Source organism: Carassius auratus, chromosome 2 (genome assembly GCF_003368295.1).
Source record: "Carassius auratus strain Wakin chromosome 2, ASM336829v1, whole genome shotgun sequence".
Classification (NCBI taxonomy): Eukaryota; Metazoa; Chordata; class Actinopteri; order Cypriniformes; family Cyprinidae; genus Carassius; species Carassius auratus.
In genome coordinates this window covers 7,055,761-7,077,450 of record NC_039244.1, presented here as the reverse complement: position 1 = coordinate 7,077,450, position 21,690 = coordinate 7,055,761, and the positions used below count along the sequence as shown (strand labels likewise).

General features: G+C 36.0%; 2 protein-coding genes across 2 annotated transcripts; both read left to right on the top strand.

Moving 5' to 3' along the window:
- The first annotated feature begins 2,948 nt into the window (after positions 1-2,948).
- LOC113114562 (dnaJ homolog subfamily B member 4-like) lies at positions 2,949-6,391 on the top strand. The gene is made up of 3 exons (XM_026281454.1): positions 2,949-3,485; positions 3,962-4,542; positions 6,041-6,391. The coding sequence occupies exons 1-3, from the start codon at positions 3,275-3,277 to the stop codon at positions 6,272-6,274; spliced, it is 1,026 nt and encodes a 341-aa protein (XP_026137239.1). The 5' UTR covers positions 2,949-3,274; the 3' UTR covers positions 6,275-6,391.
- Positions 6,392-7,459: 1,068 nt separating this feature from the next.
- On the top strand, positions 7,460-21,315 carry LOC113114550 (PDZ domain-containing protein GIPC1-like). Its single transcript, XM_026281447.1, has 6 exons — positions 7,460-7,996; positions 16,928-17,113; positions 17,642-17,822; positions 18,342-18,460; positions 19,605-19,686; positions 20,330-21,315. Exons 1-6 carry the CDS (start codon positions 7,730-7,732, stop codon positions 20,479-20,481), a joined length of 987 nt encoding a protein of 328 aa, XP_026137232.1. The 5' UTR covers positions 7,460-7,729; the 3' UTR covers positions 20,482-21,315.
- Positions 21,316-21,690: the final 375 nt, after the last annotated feature.

The window sequence follows — 21,690 nt, the reverse complement described above, 5'->3', positions numbered from 1 at the left end:
TGTCAGCTTTGTACACAAACTTGGAAGACTTGACAGGTTTTTTTTTTTTTTTTGTAGTCAGCAGTTGGCGTGGCAGCTCTGTCTTGTTTTTCCATATCGTTTGCACCATGGTCAGCAAAAATTGTCACATGTGATGTTGTGTCCACTGAGTCTCTGAGTCATGTCCAGGACAACTCTCATTCCTTGATTTTTCTCAGGGGCAGATGTCCTCATAAACCATGTTTATACTGTAATACCCATTATACACACTTGTGTCCTCATAAACCATATAAAAAAGCACACACACACAATAACATAAAATTTTCACCACAATGGCAAAGCTTATTATTTATTATTATTTATTGTGTCCCGTGCCCAAATCGCATATATCGCAATATCGCATCTGGGATAGAGTATGAGAAAAGAAAGATTGGTTCCCGCAAGACAGAGGGTAAAATGTGCGGGAATGTGAGAGCAGACGGTGGTCGTGCTTGAACACAAAACTCACACTCACACTCACACACACACACTGACAGGAGGACAACAGAGTAAAGGTACACAGGTATTTAAAATACGTATTTGAAATACAAAATACTATTTTGTATTTTGTATTTTAAAGCCTTTGGAAAAAATCAAATGTAATTTGTATTTAAATACATTTAAGACGAGTATTTTTGTATTTTCAAAATACTCAAAATACTTTGAGCCAGTCAACCTCTTTATCAGGGTGCTGTTTTCATGCATCAACTAGTTCAGACCCCAGACACGCACCTCCCGCCCAACCCCAACATTCATCCATGTGAGCTGAAGCTGTACAAACCAGCCTTGGATCGGCAACTTTTCTGGAATAAAGTGAGGATGTGCTACTTGTTGAAAAAAGTAGCTTGTCAAATGTGTTTGAATCATTAACGTTACTGCATGTTAGGGCTGGGTGATAACATATGACAATATCATAGATTCGTAGAAAAAGCAGCGATGAGAGGAAGTAGTTTGCAGAATAATTTGTCAAACATCTCTTATACTGTCAAACACTCGTCTCGTGAGAAGTTTGTGAATAAATGGATTTCTTCACATGTAAACTGATTAGGTTGTGGGTCATTTTGATGACACATGTGAACAAGTTTTTTAGTACACTTCTTAAACCCTAACCAAATAATCAAGTTAAAACCAGTAAACTTGAATTTGTGACTTGTGACATTAGAACAAAACATATTAATATGATAAGATATGTATAACTTGAACAATACTGTGAACAATACTGTGTTATATATGTTTTTTAATTCATTAATTATTTTATTTCAATTAACGATTGTATTAAACACCGACCATTACTTTATTCATTATTTCTGCTATGCAGGCTCATTTTGTAAATGTAATCATTTTAAATTTAACAAACATGGTGCTTTATGAAAATGTAGCTGGACACATTTCCAAATTGTGATTGTGTTTACCCATCTATGCAAATGTTTTTTTATGTAGAGATGAAATAATTAGGTTAGTCTACATCAGTTTAGTGTAGTGATTGTGTGCATTTGTGAGGACAATGATGAAAGATACACCACACTTTTAGTTTTATTGTTCACCAAAAAAATTGTGCCAAATGATTTCTAATTAAAAAATATATATTTTAGATAAACTTTATATTTTCTAATTATGTATATAGAAACAAATAAACTTTACATTAAACAAATATAAAAGTTACTACTACTTGCACAAAAAAGCATCAAAAGAGTTTGAAATTCAGTTTTTGCTGTGGTATCAAAACTGATATTGATAATTGTGAAACCATGCCATATATTGTTACTGTAAAGTAAAATTAAGATTTTGGTCGTATCACCCATCGAAATTCCATCAACTAGTTCAACTGGGCGGGTCAGGTCAGCAATATTGGATGGCAGATACTTTAAGATTGTGAAACAAACAGAACTGGGCCACATTGGAACGCCAGTCTGTCACATTGGCTTTTAATGATGGTGATAAAACATAATAAAAGTTAGTTTTTGTAGTTTTTTATTTCTTACACTGCAGGGGAAGGAAAGAGGTATATAAAATTAAAACTAAAGTTTCTATGCACACATCTAAATGCTTTTTGGCATTCAGAATAGGCCCAGATAGATTTCAGCCTGATAGGGATACCTGCACTGAATCTTCAATTTCACATGTATTTTGTGTATTTTCAAAATACAAAATACTGTATTTGTATTTAAATACATTTTTCCACACAGTATTTTGTATTTATATTTTAAATACATTTCCATGTATTTATGCCCATCTCTGCACAGGACCTACAGTTTCCACACTTTTATTAGCCACTTTTATTAGCCTTTTATTAGACCCGAACATCCTGTGTGTAATGTAAATGTGTAGGGGGGGTGTACAGTGTGTTTTCATTGAAAATGTGTCATATATTCTTCACAGAAAATAAGCCAAGGCCAATGAGTCTGAAAAAATGAAAATGGGTCCAACAGACCCGAACACCATACAAAGGTTAAGTCAATATGGGCTACACAGGCCAAGCCTGGTTATTTCAGGTTATTTTCTTTATGTTGTATTCCTATTAAACTCGTTATCTAATATTTTTTTTAAAGATTAGGCCTACTTCAAACATGCAAAGCAGGGCTGGGTGAGAAGGGTTGGGATGGGGAGGCAACTGGATCTTTCATTGGCAGGCTGCCACCTGCCAGTGAAGGATTGAACTACTTGGAGTGCTGCCTTTCATTATCTCAGATTTTCCATCTATTTTCAGAAAATGACGTCTAATAGTCTGCATCCATAGTGGCTTTGATTACTAGCTAAAACTCAAATGAACAGTTTTAAAGTAGTTTATATGACACTGAGGTGCCTATTCTTTAGTTTTATTATTAGATAGATAGATAGATAGATAGATAGATAGATAGATAGATAGATAGATAGATAGATAGATAGATAGATAGATAGATAGATAGATAGATAGATAGACATCGTTACTCGTGCTTGAGTGAATTTAAATTGATCTGAAATGGGAAATGACGTGCCTCGGCTATTACGTTCTAGAAAGCAGACTGTGATTCCAGAGCTGCAGTGGTACAGGGGAGGGAGCCATGGCTATTTAAAGAGGGTAAAATAACACAAGATCTTTAGTGCTGAGTAACCGCCTCCAAACAGACACGACAGGATCAACTGGTCATCTGTATCGCGGTTTAAAGAGGCAGGATTCGACACCGTAAACACCACGACGGTGCTTCCATCCACGTCTCTTTCAGGAGACTGACGAATCCTCGGGAAGCGGCGCCGACCGGGGTCTGCGCAGGAGAACATGGGCAAAGATTTTTACAAAATTTTGGGAATAGCGAAAGGAGCATCAGACGACGACATCAAAAAGGCGTACAAAAAGCAGGCTCTGAAATGGCATCCTGACAAAAACAAGACGGCCAACGCGGAGGAGAAATTCAAGGAGGTCGCGGAGGCTTATGAAGTTCTTAGTGATCCAAAGAAAAGAGAAATATATGACCAGCACGGCGAAGAGGGTAGGTTTACTTCATCTCTGTATTTTCCGAAATAACAGCGAAAATAGGAATGCTCAATCCTTCTAATCTGTTAAATATCTCAGATGTAGGATAAATGTTGTAGTAATGAAAACGGAATCTCAGGTAACGTTAGTAAGCAAAGTTGCCCATAAGGAGTCAAGTTAGTTTTTTTTGTTTTTTGTTTTTTTGTGCTCAATCAAGGCCTTTTTTAAAATCAGAAACAAAGCTATATATATATATATATATATATATATATATATATATATATATATATATATATATATATATATATATATATATATGTTGTGTATTTAAATGTCGCTTTTAATTAGAAATAATTAGTCTGATTTGTGTTTATGAGTACCGCTGTGGGATGTATTATAACTCAAGTCATGAGGCCTGTGGGTGGCCTAAATCTTCCTCAGTTTTTTCTCCCGGAGATAAAACGTGTTTTCTGTCAAATCTGTTCATTTTAGGGCTTAAAGGAGGTGGAGGAGGGGTGTCTGACGGGCCAGGAGGCAACTTCACCTACACCTTCCACGGAGATCCTCACGCGACGTTTGCCACGTTTTTCGGAGGAGCCAATCCTTTCGAGATATTTTTTGGCAGGAAAGCCAATGGACGAGATGACGATGACATGGAGGTGGATGGAAGTGACCCATTTGGTTCTTTTACGAGTTTTAACATAAATGGATTTCCACGCGAGCGGCACGTCGGTCAGGGCGGCCCTCCGCGCAGAAAACAGGACCCCGCGATCCACCACGAGCTCCGGGTGTCTCTAGAGGAGGTGTTCCACGGGTGCACCAAGCGCATGAAAATCTCACGCAAGCGCTTGAACCCGGACGGGCGGACCTTGAGGACTGAGGACAAAATCCTCACTATTGAGATCAAGCGTGGGTGGAAAGAGGGAACCAAAATCACGTTTCCACGCGAGGGTGACGAAACGCCTAATACTATTCCTGCAGATATCGTGTTTGTCATCAAAGACAAGCCTCACGCCCACTTTCGACGAGAGGGCTCTGATATCGTGTACCCGGTCCGGGTCAGTTTGCGCCAGGTGAGAGAAACCACTGACTGACATCTGACTGTTGTGTTGTCTTGCTGTCTATCTGCCTGTCATCCTTCCATGACTGTGAAAGTATCTATCCATCCATCCATCCCTCCATCCCTCCATCCATCCATCTATCTATCTATCTGGCTCTAAATGTCCATCTATCAATCTTTCCATCTATCCATCTGACTGTAAAAGTGTCTATCTATCTATCTATCTATCTATCTATCTATCTATCTATCTATCTACATAGATTGTTGTCTTTGAGAGTATAATATATAGATATTCACCTAAATTAGATCATTCATATATTTTTTTACTTCCAAAAGCATATTTTAACAGTATTTTTACAGTAAAAATACATGCAATATAATATTCAACCATATATGGTAATTTAAGTTACAGCAGGCCTAAAAATCTATCTATTTGTCTATTCAATGATAAGTCTGACTTCACAAATGTTGTCTTGTTGAACATAATATAGATTGTCACCTTGTAAATTATGATAATGCATAATTTCTACCTAAAAAAAAAAAGTCCTTTAGACAGTATTTTTCAGCAAAATTAGGCCTACATGTATATGTATATACCTTTTATTAATTCTAAATTCAATCTATTTTACACCGTTTATGGTAGGTTAATTTACAGATTGTTAGAATTACAGTTTAACATGTTAAATTGCCAGTTAACTTAATTTTACTGTAGAATTCTGTGTCTTAAAATGATTAACACTTTTATAGATCTATCTATCTGTGCAGGTTTGTATAAGGCACAGTTTTGTACATTTGCCTAGCTAAAAATGTTACATTCTTTGTGTGAAATCTTGTCTCTTACATAATGCAGTTTGGACAGGAAGGAATATGAGCTCGATCATCTGTTGTGAGAAGCCAGAAAAGGAGCTCGCCCACTCAAACTGTTACAGGGCCATCAAGATGTGCATATATGGCGAAATCATTGATAGACAGTCCTGTGACTGTGAATGTCATGACACAGAGTGACCGTCGAAACCAATGAGATATGCTTTTAGGCTGTTGGATGGGATGCAGCTGATGAAAATAAAAGAGTTGGATATATTTTTGCACACAATATTTGCAGTATAATGAATAGAAATGATGGTAGGCCTATATGTGTACATGATACTATCAAGAAGAAAGAAGAAGAAAGTTTCAAGAACAAACTGAGAGTCAAGACGTGCATGAATAGCATGAGAGGCTGAAAAAATGAATGCGTATCTAAAAGCTGGTCCAATTCAAGTACAGAATAATCAGCTCACACCGGGCATACATAAAACTTAGTCACTCATTGTTTTTATAAAGGGATGAAAATGTAAAACTTTTTATGACTTGTTTTATAACTATTTATATTGCAGTTATGAACAGTTTATACTAACAAGTATTAAAACATTTAAAGTTGTTTTGGTAACAGACTATTGTTAATAAATATTATTGTAAAGAGTTACTAATATTTCTTATCTTACTAACAATTGTTTTGTCTTCGATCCTAGTCATTGTGTGGAAGCTCTGTCACCGTGTCGACGATAGACGGTAATACGTGCAATATGAAGATAACGGATGTTATCAAACCCGGCATGAGGAAGGTCATTGCTGGACAAGGACTGCCTCTCCCAAAGAACCCCGAACAAAGAGGGGACCTCATTGTGGAGTTTGATGTGAACTTTCCTGACAGTCTGCCATCTAATGCCAAGGATGTCCTCAAACGACACTTACCGACCTCATAAATTGAGCTTGGACAGACTTTTCTATACGAACAACTCAGTCCACTAATATGACAAATCAAATTTTGAGAATGTGCAATTTCTATTTTTTATCTAAATCTTTGTTATGTTATATATCTATTATATATATATATATATATATATATATATATATATATATATGAATTATGTTGCATGCCTATGTCAGTGACAGTATCAACTTAAAGTGCAATCTGTGTCTGAATAATTTTTTTGTTCTTGCAAAGTTATGATATTTTTATGCTTCTTTTGAATTGTGCAGTATGAAATGTTTAATTGAAACCAGTGTTTTACAGACTAAAATATACAGATTTATTTGTTTGCCTTTTTCAAGTAGATCCCATCTATACTGACAGATCGCGTACTGTTCTTCTTTCTAAATCCAAAGTATGTAATTTTAGTAAATGATTGGCTTGGAGTGAACTGTGTAATGGTAGCATGGATACTAGCCTTCATTTGCGATATTAAAGCATTGAGCGAGACACAACTAATGCCTTTTCAGAGCTGATATGTCAGATCCTTGTTAATGTGAGCAACGACTCACATAATGCAACTGTCTTTGACAGAGACCAAGAATTGTGTGCAGTGGGTTCATAGCACACCATGCTTATTCATGGAAAGTTAAGGAGAGCGTTTGCATTGTTAGAATAATTTTATTTTACATTTTCATTCTATTGGCTTCACCTAGTGTCTTGTGTTTGAAATTTATGGATAAACTTTTATGATAGATTTCATAAAAATAAATAAAATATAGGAGGTACAGAACCCTCAACTACTGTACACGTGATTCTTTGACATATCCACCAGAGGACGCCACATGTTCAAAATCGGACTACATGAAGGAAATGAGGTCCAAAATCGTCGGCAACGTTAAAATTAGTCATCGTATCAGAATGATGACTGTGATTTCTGAAAGCATAAACAAGATATTAAATCTCATTATTATATATATATTCACACAGTGCTGGATGAAATAGACTATTACAAATTAAAATGGATATTGATTATATCTGCCTTTGGTGAGGAAAGTGTATCTACAGTAATATTTATGGTATAATAAACGTTCCAGGCGTATGTGTATCTTCATCTGCTTTCACCGGTTGGAGTTTAAAAAAAATAAATAATAATAATTGACACCTGAGCCAGGTAAATGAGTTGCTGGATGACGTCACTGCATCCTGTAGCGCGCGTGCGTTCGGCCATTGAGTCTGTCTGTGCCTCAGCGTCAAGAGAGTTTACTGTAGATCCGCATACCGTCTATTTCTAATCTGCTACCTGTTGAATACTACCGTTTTTACCCCCGGATCGCGTTTGAAAAGTGGGAACGAGCGCGGTGAACAAAAAGGACAGGTTCAACAGGTTGATTTGCGTCCCTCAATGCTTTAGCTGTCCGGTTCCCGTGTACTTAATTCGACCTACGGATTTACAGGAGGAGCGAGCATGCCTTTGGGACTCAGAAAAAAGAAAAACAAGTCGAGGGAAAGCTCGAACTTAGTGGAAAACGAGGAGGTCAGCGGACACGCAGGTGTCGGGAAGCCCGCGGTGAACGGTGGCGGACTCCCTCCTCCGCCTGCCAGCATGAGACCGAAACTGGTGTTTCACACGCAGCTCGCGCACGGGAGTCCCACGGGCAGGATCGAGGGCTTCACGAACGTCAAAGAGCTGTACAGCAAAATAGCAGAAGCGTTTAATTTAAGTCCTGATGAGGTAAATGTCAACTGTTCAACTTATTTCAGAATCTCCGTGTGAACTTGAGTCAGAAATAAATTACAGAAACCAAGTTGCAAATCAAAAAGCTCTCTGTGAACTACAGTGCCTGGTGTTTGCGTAAGGTGCGTCTTTCTGGGTACAAGGAACTGAAAATCGCGGGCTGTTTTTTTCTTCTTCTGATGATAACCATCTTTGGTTTTCAGAAATGAGTTATAGTTGTGTTCTGAAATTGGTACTTTTTGTAAAATTATAAAAATGTTATATGGGTCAGTGGCAAATAGGAGTATTTTAAAAGTGATTAAAAAAAATCTAAAATGCATGTGCTAACTGCTTAGAAATATATATCCATACTAGCCTACTAGTTCAATGTTCTAAAATACTTCCTAAACCTTAATTTAATTAAGTAAATACTTAAATACACCCCACCCATTCATTTTCACTGTTTGTATAGTTCCTGGGTTTTGTCTTTGTGGTGCAACATAGGTGTTTTCAAGTTAATTGTTGTATTATTTGCGTTATTTACATAAGTTACTAATAGTTCATACAACAAAGATAAGTAGTGTAAAACTGATCCATAAACATGATTTTAAAAGCATCACATAAATCACTTTTAGTTTCTAGTTGTTGAAATAAAAATCATGGGGTGAAATGCCAACACTCTCATTGCAGTTCATAAACTGTTTTACATTTTGGTGAATTGATGGCTTATTTGTATGAGTCTTCATTACAAATCATGTCGTACAAATTCACACAAAACCACCACCCCATAAAATAATAATAATTTTCTCAGGATTGGGTTGCATTGTAAGCTTTTGAGTTCAGTGTTTTTGATTCTGGGTGCTTTAAAGCAGTGCATAGATACTTTCTAAATCCATAGAATATGAAAAAAGTATTGAATACAGAAAGATTCTCCTAAGGCACCAGGTGTTAAAAATCCTATTGGTTGCAACTGAAACGTTTCGTTTTTAGAGTGTCAGTGAATGGTGTTGTCTGGCCTCTCATATATCAGAAAGTTTCTTAGAATGCTCTGCTGAAAACACGTAAGGGGGTTCATCCCAAAAACCAGTCGGACTAGTAACTAGTCTTTTAGCCAGACGCATCAGTCAGATCTATCAGGTGTGAGTGGTTTAAAGGTTAGCTAACAGATGGTTTTGATTATATTCTGATAGAGTAAATCACTTAATGGCTTTGTGCGGTTTAACCATTGCTGATATCCAGTACAGTTTCTTTATAAATGTACCTTTAGTTATATGCATGTTCGTATGATGGATTCGCAGATGATGGTTTAGGAACATTGCAGGTCCTCAGAGGAAGTCCCTCACATCCTGTTACATTGGGCACAACCCTAACACATGATGATAAATCACTCCGACCTCTCCAGGGACGGAGGGAGTGTAGAGTAGTGCATACTTCGCAGCATTTCAATACTCTTTTGCATGTGTTGGCTCTTGATTTTTAGTGCTGTCTTTACCAGAACTTTGGGATGGGATTTTTTTTAGCTAATGAAGTGGCTACTATTTGGGATTTAAGCAATAACTAGAAAGCTGTCATATTTAATGGATTCTTTGGTGCACTCAGATTACTCCCAATATCGTAACACCCAAGGCATTCAAACCTTCCCCTTGTCAGCTTCCAGATAATAAGTATACACGGTTAAAAGGGCAGTGTGGATTAGGTTAGACTGCCCTCTGTTTACATGTTTACGCACGTACAACATTCATTACCTTCCTATGAAAAATTAATGTGACAAAGAGACTCATTTTGTCAAGTGACTGGCAGACTGAAGCCAGACATCCCCGTCTTCATTGTTTGGAGTTAAGTTGGTTTCCACAAGTAAAAAGACATTCATCTGTAATTTCGCTGAACCTCACTGGTCAAAGTCTGTTTATTACTGTGACATCTGAACTCTGTTGCACATGTTGGATTGCGTGACTTCACTGAAGTGTCCTTTAATGGAGCTAACATATAATTTGATTAGCATTTGCATGCAGGTGCTGCTGTCTGGACATTGCGTAGTCTGCTCAACAGTTGGTTTTGCTTTCTATGTTTTGCAGGATCAATCGATCAGGAGAATTGGTTGATTGTTTTGATAGTCCTCGATTGTCTTTGAAAAAGCAGGCTTATCTAGACTAGACTGAACATTTGCTTCAGGGCCTTCAAACTGCTGTGTGTTTTGACTAGTTCATTTAACTTTCTTTTCTCACTGCTTATGTTCTGAGCAAGCCAGTAGTGTAATCTCCATTGACTTCCTCTTTGAAATCCTTATTAAAACTAAAATGTGCTCTATTTGAGTGGACAGTATTTGCTAATGGAGATACAAGTTGTGACCAATGCGTTTTCCTTTAAGACAGAAAAAAGCAGCAGTGAATATTTGTGTTATTTTAAAATTCAAATAAGTTGCCAAAGGGTTGGTCTGTGCATGCTGGCTTTTTTGCTTTAGAAAAGCTAGATATAATGCTGATTAGCTTCAGTGTTAACTGGTGTGGCAGGTACTCGCAGTATATCTCTGTGTGACATCAGAATACACCTTCATGTAAACTGTAGTAGTAACAATGGCCTCCAGTGAGGATATGTACAATCTTAATTCCTGCAATATTTCAGTATCAGTATCATCCATTGTAGATACGAGAACAGTTCTTTGTAACCAATTGCAATCTGACTAAACACTTAATTCCAGCTATGTCAGTATTGAATTTTTCAGTGACGAGGCATGCGGTTCCATATTGTTGTGTTTAATGAGGTGAATTTTGTAAAGCCCGGCAGGAACTTCAAACTTAAAAGGAAGTAAAGCATTTTATATTAAAAAAAAAGCCTATTTTAATGTTTATTAAAGACTTGGAACTGCAGTTTTGTGGCACTGAAAGTAGCTAATATGTATTTTTTTATTGGAAAATCGACCAAAAATATTTCATGACTCATTTGTACACTACACAAATTTTTGTCTAGTCATATCTTAGAAATATACCACCCACCAACACCACCAGCTACCTCCTACACTCAAAAAAAAAAAAAAAAAGAAATGCTGGGTTTAAAAACAGCCCAAAACAGGTAAAAAAAATAAATAAAAATAAAAAAATCTGAAACATGATTAGAGGCAGCAATAATAAAAATATTATAAGCCTTTAAAAAAAAATTATATATATATATATATATATAATAAGTGTTCATTTCCAAACTATTTTGGGTTCATTTTAAGCAAGTAATATAGTCATTTTTAAGTAATAGTTGAGTTAAATAAAACCTCCCAGAAGGCTGGGTTAAACATTCAACCCCACTTCTAGTAAAAAAACAACCCAGTCGCTGGGTTTTGTCCATATTTCATGCAGCATTTTTTAGACTGTTGGAGGTAGCTGGTGGTGTTGGTGGGTTGGATATTTCTAAGATCAATAAAATGTTTAATTACTCATTATGCACTACACACATTTTTGTCTAGGCATGTCATAAAAAATATTCCATCAACAAACACCATCAGTTACTTAGTAACATTACAGTTCCTGACTGAGATAACTAAAGCATATTGGCCATTAAAAATTTATAAATTAAAAGGGGACAATTTTTCAATGTGTCAGCAATGGGAAAAATATATATATCATGGGGCTATTAAGAATTTGTGTTACCATATTTCAAATATTTTTCATGATACAGTTTGTTTGAAACGGTAGTATTTGCTGCACTGACTATATGCTGGTTTAAAAGTATATATTATTCCACGAGATTTCATTAAAAAACATATCGTTCCTCATCATTTCATTGATCCAATCAGGGTTAGTTTGCACTTCTCCTGTCACAGTTTCATATAAAAGTAGTATGTTTGCATAGTGTTCTTCTCAAAATGTAAACACGGTTTTATAATGACACCACTCATTTACACACATTTTATTTTTCTTTATTTTTATATATTAAATGGCATATTTTATTTTCCCTTGTTTGAACACCTGAATGACCAGTAATTATCAGTAACAGAAACTGATATTTCAGTACATTTTGTACTTTTACTCAAGTACTTGATTTGTGTACACTACTGAGAAATACAAAGATTAAAATTAAGACACATTACAGTAATGAGAATTGAAAAAAAAAGCTTTGAGTAAACTCTTTGGGGATATACTGACTTTTATTTTCAAAGGATTATATTGACTTTTATACCCTACAAAGCATTGATTCATAAATTATTCAACACATGGGCCTCAGAAGCTAAAGAAATGTGGGCGGGTCCTCCCCCGGAAAATGTTTACTGGTGCATGTTAGCTTTATACAACATAGTGTAAGTGTAACTAATTCAGTGCTGCAACAAAGACTGCAACAGGCAGAAAAATGATGAACGTTCAATTAAATACCAGCTTGTTTAGTGACAGTATGTGAGCACACAGCCAGACCGACCTGAGTGGCAGATATGCATAGATCATTTGTTTATCTTGCTGTGTCTCTGGAGTGCAAGTACTGAAAACACGGAATGGAGTTTAATATATGGACTCTGAATGAGTCAAGTGGAATGGATTTGAGGAAGCAGCAGCGTGGAAGTCAAGGCTGTAGCTAAAATGGAGTTTGGAATGGAATTTAATTTATTAGGGATTTCCTTGAATGAAATGGATTGGAGTGGCGGTATTCTCCCATTGAAACAGTAGGTGATGACAAAAAATGCTACCCATCACATCTACCCCAACCCTAAACCTACCCTTACAGTAATGAAAATACAGTAATTATGTGTTCAGCATGAGAAAATCAATGCAGTATTGATGTGCACATTGGTCTTGTCCCACCCACATACAATGGTTCCAATGGCCATGATTCAATAGTCTTTCTTGAGAATGTCTTTAGCCATTTTGATCTCACAGTTTCAAGTAGAAGTCATTTACATGCTTGTCGTATTATGTTGCAGTAGTTGTCACCCACACTGAAAACAGAGGTTGATCCTACTCGGGGTCATTATAAGGAATTTAATTTATCGGTGTTGTAACCTGTCCTTCAAGTGTGTACTTGCTGTTGTCAGCTGAATGGAATGTGTTCAAACACGACACAATTTCAGTCGCACCTCTATTGAAACCCGTTTAGATGGTAATGTTGTTAACTTCAGGCGTCAGTCTGTGTATTTTGAATACACACATTTTATCATATGGATCAGATGGGATTTTATCAGATGGGATCGTTACCTTTACTTTATGAAATACAGAAAAAATAGCAGACAAGTCATTTATTTGACCACAGTATTACAGTTCTCCCGAAAATGTTGTTTATGTCTTTCCAAACCTGAATGACTTCTGTGGAACACACAAGTTATTTTGAAAAAATGCTTCAGTGTCTTTTTATATATATATATATATATATATATATATATATATATATATATATATATAAATATAAATAAATACCAGTTGACTTTCGTAGTATGGAAAAAAATATCCGAAACATTCTTCTAAATTTTAGAAAGAAAGAAATGCAAGAAAGTCATGCAGGTTTGGAATGAGTGTGAATACATGACAGAAATGTAATTTTTTTGGTTAACTTTAACAACTGTTATGTTAGCAAGTATGTAAAAAAAAAATAATCGGAGAATTTCACTTGCATGATCCTCACTCTTCATTCACAGGGTGTAAACAGGGAAGTTTTGAAAGCTTCCTGCAGCTCACCTATGTTAATGGTTACCTATGGAGAAATGTTGATGAGACTAGCTGGTTAGTCAGCCGTTGTAATGAATGATTTGAAGATTCTCTTCACTTAATCTACAAACATGTCCGCGTGGTGTTAAACCTTGCTGCTTCAGCATTTTTCCTGGTAAACTGTGTTAATATTTCAAAGCCCCGTATACATAAAGTTTTTTCTTTTTTTAGTCCAATATTCATGCCGGCTTAATCTTTAGTCTCAGCTCTTTCATTCATTCATTGTAATTAGAGCAGACTGCCCTGCCAAGACCCCAAAATAGCACCTGGTTGCCAAAGAAACGGGCCTCTCTATCCAACCACAAATGGATATTTGTCCCATAATCCACTTTATTTCTTCAGAAGTGTTGTAATAGTTGACTTATAACCCTGTATATTAGCTGACAAAATAGTTTTTTTTTAAGCAGCTCAGCTCACTTCCTGCTTATCTGTTGCAGTCCTGTCAGTGGGTGTGTCTTGTATCGAAGGTGAAACATTTGCCAGTTGAAGGAGGTGGGCGGGTACATCACAGCGTAGCTGCTGAAGACGTCCTGTGTCTCTAAAAACGTGCAATGTGTAAGAGGAAGAATGATGTCAGTCGCAGCCTTGGTAGCACAGTGTAGGTGTCTGTGAATCCACCCACAGATATGGCAAAGATCTGCCTCCCAGTCTGCCAGGGTGAAGCAAAGCTGGCCGTCTAGTAGCCAACCGCCCTCTCCTTCCCCCCCTTGTGTCCCGACAAAAGCTCCCTCTTAATCCGGGCCTGTGGAGAGGCCCGGTAACCAGGGCAACAGTCTTGTATGCATGTCAGCTGATGTGTGTCCAAAGTGCCCGCAGTGCACAAAAGGGGGAGAAAACAAGTCATCTTTGTTGGACTGGCTGCACCATCAAAGGTTGTTATAAAGAGCTGATAGGGACTGATATATTCTCTTGCATCTCTCGTTAACATTGCGTCCAAAGGTTGTCCTTAGAAAACGTGCGTGTTTGTACGTTTACAATCAAGTTATCATGGAACAAATGAAATACCTCAGTCTTCCTTGACTTGTTATATAATACTAATGTGTAGAAGTTTAGTTTTCACCAAGAATGAATGGCCTGACACTTCATCCGTGAAGGTTTAAATCTGGTGTCTCAGGTTGCCAGGTTTCAGGTTTCCTTGCTGCTGCCAGAAAGTCACACTGAAAGAGTTGATGCCAGATTCCTAGCTGACTGACACTAGGGGGAATCCATCTGTCTGTGTGGATATCTGCATTTGGAGGTCAACGAAACGCTGTTCTGATGGCCTGTGATGCAGGCCCAGTGTAGACCGCAGATGTCTCACATTCATAGTTCAGCAAGTTATTCTTGCATTTTTGTATTAGTCTTTTGATGTGTATATGGCATTCATTTTAATGCAGTTTTTAATTATACAACATTAATTAGTTGCAAGACTTTTATTGATGCATCATCTTTTGTTTGTTTGTTTGTAATTTTGCAAAATAGATGTACACAAAAAAAACTATTATTTTATATGGAATTCATCCTTTCCTTTAATCTGCTCTTCTTTCACATTTTCTGCATTGATTATGGGGGAAATTCCGTGAAATGGAAATGTTGTGAAACCTGTTGTGATGACACCGGTAACTGGTTGTTGAAACATTAACAAATTAATCAGGTTTTTGGATAAACCATATGTAATACTTAGTTTAGTACATAATTTGGTTACAAAGCTAAGCAATCATTGTTGGATCATATTGGAATCCAAAAAAAAAGGATCCTAATTGAAACTTCTACAGGATTTTTTTACATTTATGTTTATTTATTTGTTTGTGTCCTATTGGATATGCTATCTGTAAGAGAATTGCTACTTGTGTTGTACTGGAATAATGTTTTGCAGCTTTATAGGAGATAATTTAGGGAGCTGTACAGTCCAGATGTATTTTCTTTTCACTCCTTTGGATTACATATAGGGAAATTTTATTGGTAATTGCAGTTTTCTTTATGACCTCTCTATGTTCTGAAAGGTAATATTTATGCTGGTCATTGAATTAAAGGACATTAGCAAAAAAATTAAATATTTCCAATAACAAAAATGACCAGGGTGAAAAATACATTTTGGAGAATGAATTAATACGTTCCCATGAGAAACTGTGTTTTTGCAAAAATGTTTCGTTCTGTCTTATAAATACATTTGACGTGGGAGGAAAAACTGTATCATAATGCTTTTGTGAGCAAGTGCAAAGTTTCAAGGGAATTCAACATTTTAGCGAGAAAATGCAGATCTTTTGCGAGTAAAGGCAGTTTTTTTCTGGACTTCTTCCCAGAAATTTTTTTTTTTAGGAGAAAGCAAACATTTTTGAGTGAATTCAAAGTGTGGTTAAACTTTATTTCAGTTATCCACTTCGTATAAATAGCTTGTAACTACGTTAACTAATGCTTTGAGTATTAGTAGACTGTTAGGTTATAGTAGAATAAGTTGAAAAAAGTTGCATAGTCAGTAGATTGTGTGTTTGGGACCATCAAAATAAAGAGTTAACATTATTAAGCAGACAGTCTGCTAATACTCTAATGACTGGAAGTTGACATGCACTTACAGTAGTAAAATGTCTATCAAAATAGAGTGTTGTCCAAAGTTTATCTGGGGAGTGCAAAATTTTAATGGAACCAAGAACATTTAAATATCATCTCATGATGATGAAATTAGATGATAATGATGTAAAAAAAAAAGAGATTGGAATTATATAATAAAATAATATTTCAATGCATTTGCATTTTCAAGCAAAACTTTTGCATTCCCTGAGCATCGTGTTTGCTCACAAACATTTTCTGATGGAAATAATAAGTGGGAGGAAAAATTATATTTCAGTACCTTTGGAAGTGAACAAAAAGCTTTGTTTAATACTTCACTGCAGATTTTTATTTCAGTTTGTCTTCTTAAAATGTTACAATATATTCTGTCAAATTGTTTTTATTATTATTCACAAATGGTCAAAGAACATATGCACATGAGCATAAGATGTTATGATGGTAAGGAAATGCAGATTTGTGTGAACTATAGTTTTGACATACCCTTAAAATGGGGAGTTGGTTTTGAGTTTTGAAACATGCAGTATGTTTTTATTGTGTAAGTGTCACGAATGATTTGATTTCATTATCCCTTTAAACATTTACTGATACAACAAATGAACATTTTATATTTCCAACTGTGGGATCAGCTACTAAACTAGATGTAGCACATTTGCATACATTTGCAAATGTTCTCATTGTTCTCTGACTTTAAAATGCCAACTCTCCTCTCTATGTATTTTAACAGATCCTATTTTGCACACTCAACACCCACAAAATTGATATGGAAAAGCTGCTGGGAGGGCAGATAGGACTGGAGGACTTCATCTTCGCTCACATAAAAGGCCTCAAAAAGGAGGTGGAGGTGTACAAAGCTGAGGAGGCACTTGGGCTCACCATCACAGACAATGGAGCTGGATACGCTTTCATAAAGGTAGACTCACAATGATGCTTCGGTTAGAACAGGGTGTTATTTTGGAATGCCGCCCTTTCAGCAGTGCAATAATTAGTTTTCTACGTCTAGTGCACATAGCTAGTAGTACTAGCTTTGCCCGTGTACAGATAATGATTTGCATGTATTTGAAAGTAAAATGCAGTGCTTCGAGAGTATTTTATGATTTTCTATAAGTTGTAAGATATCCCTTTGCACAAATAAAAACATTTGTTTGCTTTCGGGTATGTTTGGCCAGGCTTTGATTGAGAAGTTAATCATTTAATTCAGGTGATGTTAGAAGAACACCACCCTGTGATTTGTAAGATCACATGTTGAAATACTCTAAAACGCTGGATTTGTATCTTTAAAGCGACGTGTTAATTGTGTTTTAGATTCATTTTTTGAATTCTCTATACATATTATTTTAAGCCCAGGTAATGGTTAAAGTTAAAGTACACCAAAAATACTTTTGCACAGTTGCTATTTTAAGTTATTAGTAAATATGAAGTGTGCCTGTGTTTTTGGCAGCGTATCAAAGAGGGCAGTGTGATGGATGGAGTAAAGGTGATCTGTGTGGGAGATCATATCGAATGCATTAACGGAAAGAACATCGTGGGTATGCGGCACTATGAGGTGGCGCGGATGCTGAAGGAGCTGCCCAAGGATCAGTCCTTCAGCATCAAACTTGTGGAGCCCATGAAAGCCTTCGGTTTGTCATTCATTCTTGTTGAAATTTTTTCGAGATATTCTGGGTTTAGAACGTTGTGTGTGACTGATGTATGTAGAATAAATAAATAAAATCTAGACAGTAGAGTGCAACAGTTTCTGAAGTGAAAATCACATTTATATTCTCAATACAGAATTATTTTACAATAAAGTATACATCTTTTACGATAGACTGCTCATGAGCTCTAACATTGATACATTATGGTATTTGCTTCTAAAGAAGCGATGTGTTGATGATTTTAATTTCATTTTGAAAGAAAAATGTTTAATTTTTGAATTCCCAACGAAGAACTACCCATCCCATAATCCTCAAGAGAGCTCCACCAATCAGAGAAGTGGCAAAGGAAACTGCAACAAAAGAGCTTGGAAAAAAACTTGAATTAATAAATACTAAAACCGTTATTGTTGCACTATATTTCTGTGCATCGTGTGATCTATTAAATGTTATTGTGTTGATAAATGTTGATTTAATGTAAAAAAAAAAAATGATTTCACTTGGCAGAGATGCTTGAACCAAGGTCAAGAGGAGGCGGAGGCAAATCCTCGGGAGATGGCAAGATAGGCACAGGCAGGGAAACCCTCAGATTGCGCTCCAAGGGTCCTGCAACAGTCGAGGAGATGGTAACAGTGTCTCTCAATGTTGAAATTCTGAGTTTATATCTTACAATAAACACAGAGATATGTACACAGAGTAAACAGAATTGTGAGGAAAAAAACAATCTAAAATCATTGCCGTTTTCACTGAACTGTGAGATGTAAATTAAGAATTCAGAAAATAAAGAATTGTCCAGCAAAAATTCTGAGCTTTCAGAAATGATCTTTCATTCCATATTCCATGGTAGAAACATTTTTCCATATACAATAAAATTAGCAACATGGCCACTGACAGTATTAAAGGGATAGTTCACCCAAAATGTAAATTAGAATTACTCACCCTCAAGCCATTCTAGGTGTATATGACTTCCTTCTTTCAGACGAATCCAGTCAGATTTATATTAAATAATTGACTTTAATTGACCTGATCATCCAAGCTGTTCAATCAGTTCATCAGTCCAAAAGAAGTGAAATAAAGTGAATCCATCTATAATAAAAAGTGCCTCACAAAATATCCATATTCCAAACGTAATAATCACTTTAAAGATTGCGCCAACAGTTGTACACCGAAGCAGCTCCGGGCTGATGACGTATGAGGTCAGCACTGCACACATGCATGAGTCTCGTAAAAAAAAAAAAAAAGAACCTTTGTTAACAGGAGCAAAGCAAAGGAAGCAATGTTTCCTTACTTTAGCAAAGGGAAATCATTCTCTTTCTTTACAAATCCTCGTTTTGTACTTCTAATTCGTGACTGTTGATTTGTTTTGATCTCTCTCCTTCCGTGTACAATGGTGAGCGGAAGCTAGATTAAATTTATTATTATGTTTTAAATATGGTTATCTTTCTTACAAAAAAACGCATGGATTCGCTACAGGAGGATTTTGTTCACCCCCTGGAGCTGTGTGAGGCACTGTTTATTATGGATGGATGTGCTTTACTTCACTTCTTTTGGACTGAAGCACTTTTAACACACACTGATTCATTTAAACAGTTTTAAAGATCAAAGACCATTTTTTATGTAAGTCCGACTGGATTTGTCTGAAAGAAGAAAGTCATATACACCTTTGCCTTGAGGATGAGTAATTCATGGGCTAAGTTTCATTTTTAGGTGAACTAAGAGTTATGACATTCACTTGAGGAGTACATCTAATGATTTTCTTTTACCCCACAGCCCACAGAGTTTGAAGAGAAGGCAGTGAAGAAAGTGGATGACCTTCTTGAGAGTTACATGGGCATTCGAGACACTGAATTAGGTGAGATTTCAGTAATGTTGCACATCACGGAATGTCATGCAAGGATGATATCTTATCATGAACAGTTTACTTTGTGAACATCTTAAAGTAGTTTGAGTATTATTTATATTGATATTGTATGAAATTGTATTTGCCAGTATTATTTTATGACTACTTTATACAGTATGTTGTGAAGCACATTGGGCTGCATGTCTTGTATGAAGAGTGCTATGCAGATAAATGCTTATTATTATTTATTATGAAAGTGTGTTTTAACAAAATACAGTACCATTCAAAAGTATTTTTTTCTTTTCAAAGGTTCAAAACTATTTAATCTGATCAATTTAATGCATTCTTACCAAGCATTAATTTCTTTAAAAAGAAGAGTTTTAAATGGTTGTGTACATTTTATACATTTTTACTACATGCAGTATTTTTTCTACATTGCTTACTGTATGTGTAAAACAAAAAGTTAATTTAATATTTAATATACAAAACAACAGTATATTAAAATATTTTGGTACTGTGTTTTGTACCAAAATCCGGTTGCCGAAGTGACTTTTGCAATGGTTTGTCACTGTAACAAATATTACTAACGTGTCAGGCTCTGAGTATTGCAAAACGGGATGACTTTATCCTCCTCCTCCTCCTCCCTTCTGCACAGCTGCCACGATGGTTGAGGTGGGCAGAGATAAGAACAACCCTGATGAGTTTGCCATGGCTCTGGACCAGGCTCTTGGTGACTTTGCCTTCCCAGATGAGTTTGTGTTCGACGTCTGGGGAGCCATCGGTGACGCTAAACAGGGACGGTTTTAAATGCTGCTGCTACACACACACACGCACACACACACCCCACCAACCATAAAACACTGAGCTGAAATCAAGATCATCCTGTTCAGACTAATGCAGTTTATAGCTAGCATGCTGAACATTTAAACTGATATGATTGTAAGAAATATTTTTACAAATAAATAATAAACAAAAAATAATAGTAAATATCCCCACTGTATTTTTCTTCACATAATACTTTCTCAAGTCTTTCAAAGAGCTTCAGCAGCAGTTAGGCACCAGGTTTCGACCTCTCAGGATGAGAAGAATTTATCTAGAGAATTTATTTCTGTGGCTTTGCATTTGTAGGTGAAGCTGGGAGTTTATGATTGCAAAGAAAAAGGGAAAGGGTGATGTTTGAAACACTCTTTTTGCATATAGAGAATTTTGTATAGAATTATGGAGATACATCCATTGTGTTTTTAGAGCTATTTTAGACTTTGTAATTTATTTAATAAAGTGATGAAACTTTTGAAAAATTGCAGCTTCAGTAGCTGATTGTCACATTATAGACAATTCAAAATATACACATGAACATAAAAACATTAAGTTTGTAAACTAAGTCATGTAACCTTAAAAATAGTGCCAACCAGACATAATCAGAAATGAATTGATATCACATGGTTGATTTTATTGCTATTAGTTTTATTGTAAAATACAATCCATAAGGGATCACTTTGTATGATAGATGTATGTTTTTGTGTGCCTTCACTCTTGTGTTGTCAATTTATGTATGAACAATCTCTGTTGTGCTCAAATCACAAGTTTTGTCAAGTTTTTTTTTCTTCCATTTATTAAAGGTGAAAAAAATGATGCATTAAATTTCTTTGTGAATGTTAATTCACTGTATTATTTTTAACTTAACAACATCAGGTAAGATTGCTTCTTATATTTCAAGTCGCAATATGCCATTTGATTCTGAATCATGCTCGTTGTGGGTGTTTTTGCACTGGGGTTTGACTTTCTGCAAACACCACCAATAGGAGGTTGACAGTGGAACAGAAGGACAATCTGGATAGTGACTGCCCCCTGCTGTAGCACTAATCATGAGGTTGTGCTTTGTGTAAAAGCCCTATCAGGCAAAACTGCTCCATAATGTGGTAGTATTTAAATATGACAGTTGTTACTAGTTATCATTTAATTAATACCAATAAAACAAAGATGCAATTTCCTCCTAAGGATTGGAAACACTACATA

Bases quoted from the DNA above. Each gene is read 5' to 3' on its own strand.
- LOC113114562 (XM_026281454.1), top strand. From the start codon at position 3,275: ATGGGCAAAGATTTTTACAAAATTTTGGGAATAGCGAAAGGAGCATCA. The intron at 3,486-3,961 runs GTAGGTTTACTT...TGTTCATTTTAG, and splicing joins TGACCAGCACGGCGAAGAGG to GGCTTAAAGGAGGTGGAGGA. The intron at 4,543-6,040 runs GTGAGAGAAACC...CTTCGATCCTAG, and splicing joins TCCGGGTCAGTTTGCGCCAG to TCATTGTGTGGAAGCTCTGT.
- LOC113114550 (XM_026281447.1), top strand. From the start codon at position 7,730: ATGCCTTTGGGACTCAGAAAAAAGAAAAACAAGTCGAGGGAAAGCTCG. The intron at 7,997-16,927 runs GTAAATGTCAAC...GTATTTTAACAG, and splicing joins TTAATTTAAGTCCTGATGAG to ATCCTATTTTGCACACTCAA. The intron at 17,823-18,341 runs GTTTGTCATTCA...TTCACTTGGCAG, and splicing joins GGAGCCCATGAAAGCCTTCG to AGATGCTTGAACCAAGGTCA.